The following is a 3187-nucleotide window of genomic DNA, read 5'->3' as shown; positions in this document are numbered from 1 at the left end:
GATTCGGCATTCCCAATGCGATAGTCACTGACAATGGGCGACAGTTTGACAACAAGAAGTTCAGGTTGTTCTGTTCTAAGTTCAACATCAACTTATATTTTGCCTCTCCAGCTCATCCCCAGTCTAATGGACAAGTTGAGGCCATCAACAAAATAATCAAGCGCACTTTGAAAATCAGCTTGGACAAAGCTAAAGGCTGTTGGCCAGAATTTGTACCCCAAGTTCTTTGGTCATATCGCACTTCATATCGGACTTCAACAGGAGAAACTCCATTCTCACTTGCCTTTGGCACAGAGGCGGTTGTCCCTGTTGAGCTCGAGCAAGCAACATTCCGAGTCCAGAACTACATTCAAAGTGAAAATGACAAACAACTCACCCTCAACTTGGATTTAGTCGAGGAACACAGAAACCAAGCTCACTTGAGGAATGTCGCCTACAAGCAGCGCATCTCCAACTATTATGACTCTAGGGTCAAGCCTCGTTCTTTCAAAATAGGAGACTGGGTCTTAAAGAAAAGATTACTCTGCGACAGAGTCCCGAGTGAAGGCACACTTAGTCCAAACTGGGATGGACCGTATGAAGTCATTGGCATCAGTCACCCTGGCTCTTACACACTTAGAAGCTCCGATGGCAAGACCCTTGGCCATCCATGGAACGCTGATCACTTGAAGTACTACTACAAATAGACTCACGATGTACAAGTGTTGAGCTATAGCCGTTCGGCATCCTATGTAATGAAGGCCATTTGGCAATGAATTCAATAAAGAGGTAATTTAGCCAACTCAGCCCTCACTCTTTTACATTCCTAGCAATGGAACACTCAAGTGTTGAAACCTCAAAGCAGATATATCCAACACGAAACAAAATCTAAGTATGTGTCGACAAGACTATACAAAGAAAGGAACAACCAAACAAGGGCTTATATCCAAACAATAGATCTATTCATACATAGCCAAACATGCATTAATAATAGTGCAAACACTCATAAACACCTAAAATCCAAAACTCTCAAGCTTATAACATGGGCACATGTTATACACACATCAGACTACTACATCCAGAATACATGCAGATAGTAAAGACACTGTTATTCATTCTCATCTGAAGCCGAACCCCTGGCAGTATCACTCTGCGTCCTACCATCATCCTCTGCATCCCCAAGATCCTCTTCACCATGCTGAGTCTGTGCATCAGCACTACCTTCATTATCAGACTCATCTTCGCTGCTAGGATCAACAGCAAGGACAAATGTCTCGCCCTTTCGATGATGCTCATCTATATCTTCGTGGTATTTTCGAAGAATGCTCCCATCATCATAACGATCAAGGACGGCCATCCATTTCCTTTTTTCAAAGCAAGCTTCTTGAGCACAGTGGGGTTTAATAGCAAGATGAAAGGTCGAAGAACTTAAGTATTCTTGCACAGCAGCCTCCCTTTCAGTTGGAATGCTCTTCTCCAGTTCAGAAATCTCAACTAAGGCACCATCCAATTCTCCCCTAACCTTGGATACCTCCAAGGTAGCCACCTCCAACTGTTTTTTAGTTGCCTCAAACAATTTCTTAAGCCTTAGGTTCTCACCATTTCGCCTTTTCAAGCTCTCCATGGTTTCGTCCTTCAGTTGGAGAGCCTGAGTCAAAAGTCCCTTATTCCTTCGGGCCTCGTCCACAAGCTGCTTATTCTCCTTCAGTTTTGCCTTGTACCGCTCAACCTCTTGCAGTCTGTCGTGATACTCGGCCATGACCTGCATGGCAAGACGATCATCACTACCTAAATAATGATAATAAAGAGGAAAAAGTAAGGAAATGACAAAGTAACACTCACATATGAAGAAAGCTTCAACATCCGGTCGCAATCCGATTCATCCTTAGCTAAGGGCTCTCCGAGCTCATCGAAGGCGAATCGACGCCCTGCCAGGCAATTGTTGATATCCCCAAAATCCTTTGGCCGCGTGGCAACCCTCAAGTCCTTCCACGGGACACTGCCAGCTCTTTCCTTGCCTTTCCCCTCATGGCGGGAACCGGGATCATTTTCCTGGACAATGTGCTCCATAGTAAGAGGAGGAGGCAACAGTCGGCTCCCTTCTCCTACAACTACGGCAGCAGCATTTTCAACGGCCTCGACTCCAGTCTTTCTAAAGGCAGGCCCCTTAAGGACCCTATCTTGGGACTTAGGTCTAACGGATGGTTCCCCTCAGAACTTATGAATTTTCTTATGCGGTAGGATGTCTTCCGAAGGAACTAACACTGGTGCTTTCCTTTTATGGGTGCTAGTCCCTGTTTTCTTGCTTACCTTCTCCACTGCATAAGGAAAATCAAAATAAGAAATACAACTTTCCAAATAAAGTAAGGAATTGAGCTAAGTTTACATGAAGGATACAACTTACTCGATCGTCCCTGGCTCTCGGAAACTAAGGGTTGGAAACCGTACCGACGAAATAAGGGTCGTAGCTTGCTTAAGTGTTTATCCTCTTTGGGCACCCTCAACACCTTCTCTATGTCAGATAGCTCCTGCCCAAACAGTTGGATGGTGCCCCGCGTCACTACATGAAGCAAAGTGTTAGAAGCAAGAAAAGACCACAACAAATAGCAAATAGTACGAACGGTTGATACGTTACAACCTACAGTCTGGAAGTGAGTAAGCACACGTCGCTCAGGCGTGACACCCTTATCATACTCCCAATCATTATACAGAAAGCACCAACGGTTTTTCCATGTGTAGTATGCCTTTTTCTTACCATACACAATACGCTCTCTCTCACTCCGACATGCACACTCGGCATAACCAGTGCATGATTTTGCTGGGCGCATCTTGTAACAGTAACGCCACTGATGGAAGGAAGGCTCACACAACCCACACTCCATCCAAATGATATAAAATCCAATCAAAGTATCCCAGAAACCAGGATTGAGTTGCCCAGGTGCATATCCGATCAAAGATAACATCTTTTGCAACCACGGATGTAAAGGTAGTCTCACCCCTAAAGTCAGTAATATCTGGGTGTAGAACATAACATGACCCTGGGGAGGCTCAGAAGGCCATTCTTCATCATGTACCAAACGTATCCCTACACTACGAGGGATATTACATGACTGCCTTAGCACCTCAACCTGCTTCTCATTATTTAACAAGTTATTCTTTAGATGGTCTGCTGTGAACTCAGAGCGAACTATGGGTATGGCATCAAAAA

At 44.7% G+C, this 3187-nt stretch overlaps 2 protein-coding genes across 2 annotated transcripts; both read right to left on the bottom strand.

Annotated features, from left to right (window-relative positions):
• Positions 1-614: 614 nt before the first annotated feature.
• LOC126599783 (uncharacterized) lies at positions 615-1884 on the bottom strand. The gene is made up of 2 exons (XM_050266228.1): positions 1822-1884; positions 615-1741 (listed from the first exon to the last, which is right to left on the bottom strand). The coding sequence occupies exons 1-2, from the start codon at positions 1840-1842 to the stop codon at positions 1088-1090; spliced, it is 675 nt and encodes a 224-aa protein (XP_050122185.1). The 5' UTR covers positions 1843-1884; the 3' UTR covers positions 615-1087.
• A 306-nt stretch (positions 1885-2190) lies between these two features.
• On the bottom strand, positions 2191-2831 carry LOC126599188 (uncharacterized). The gene is made up of 2 exons (XM_050265518.1): positions 2384-2831; positions 2191-2297 (listed from the first exon to the last, which is right to left on the bottom strand). The coding sequence occupies exons 1-2, from the start codon at positions 2805-2807 to the stop codon at positions 2191-2193; spliced, it is 531 nt and encodes a 176-aa protein (XP_050121475.1). The 5' UTR covers positions 2808-2831.
• Between the last annotated feature and the right edge of the window lie 356 nt (positions 2832-3187).

This window comes from Malus sylvestris, chromosome 14, assembly GCF_916048215.2.
Source record: "Malus sylvestris chromosome 14, drMalSylv7.2, whole genome shotgun sequence".
Taxonomy (NCBI): Eukaryota; Viridiplantae; Streptophyta; class Magnoliopsida; order Rosales; family Rosaceae; genus Malus; species Malus sylvestris.
Note: the sequence above shows the minus strand (reverse complement) of the source record. Positions and strands in the feature narration are given on the sequence as shown.

Coding starts and splice junctions, on each gene's coding strand:
- LOC126599783 (XM_050266228.1), bottom strand. CDS start 1,842: ATGTTGAAGCTTTCTTCATAT. Junction 1,742..1,821: donor TGTTGAAGCTTTCTTCATAT/GTGAGTGTTACT, acceptor CTTGCCATGCAG/GTCATGGCCGAGTATCACGA.
- LOC126599188 (XM_050265518.1), bottom strand. CDS start 2,807: ATGCGCCCAGCAAAATCATGCACTGGTTATGCCGAGTGTGCATGTCGG. Junction 2,298..2,383: donor CGAGAGCCAGGGACGATCGA/GTAAGTTGTATC, acceptor TTCCTTATGCAG/TGGAGAAGGTAAGCAAGAAA.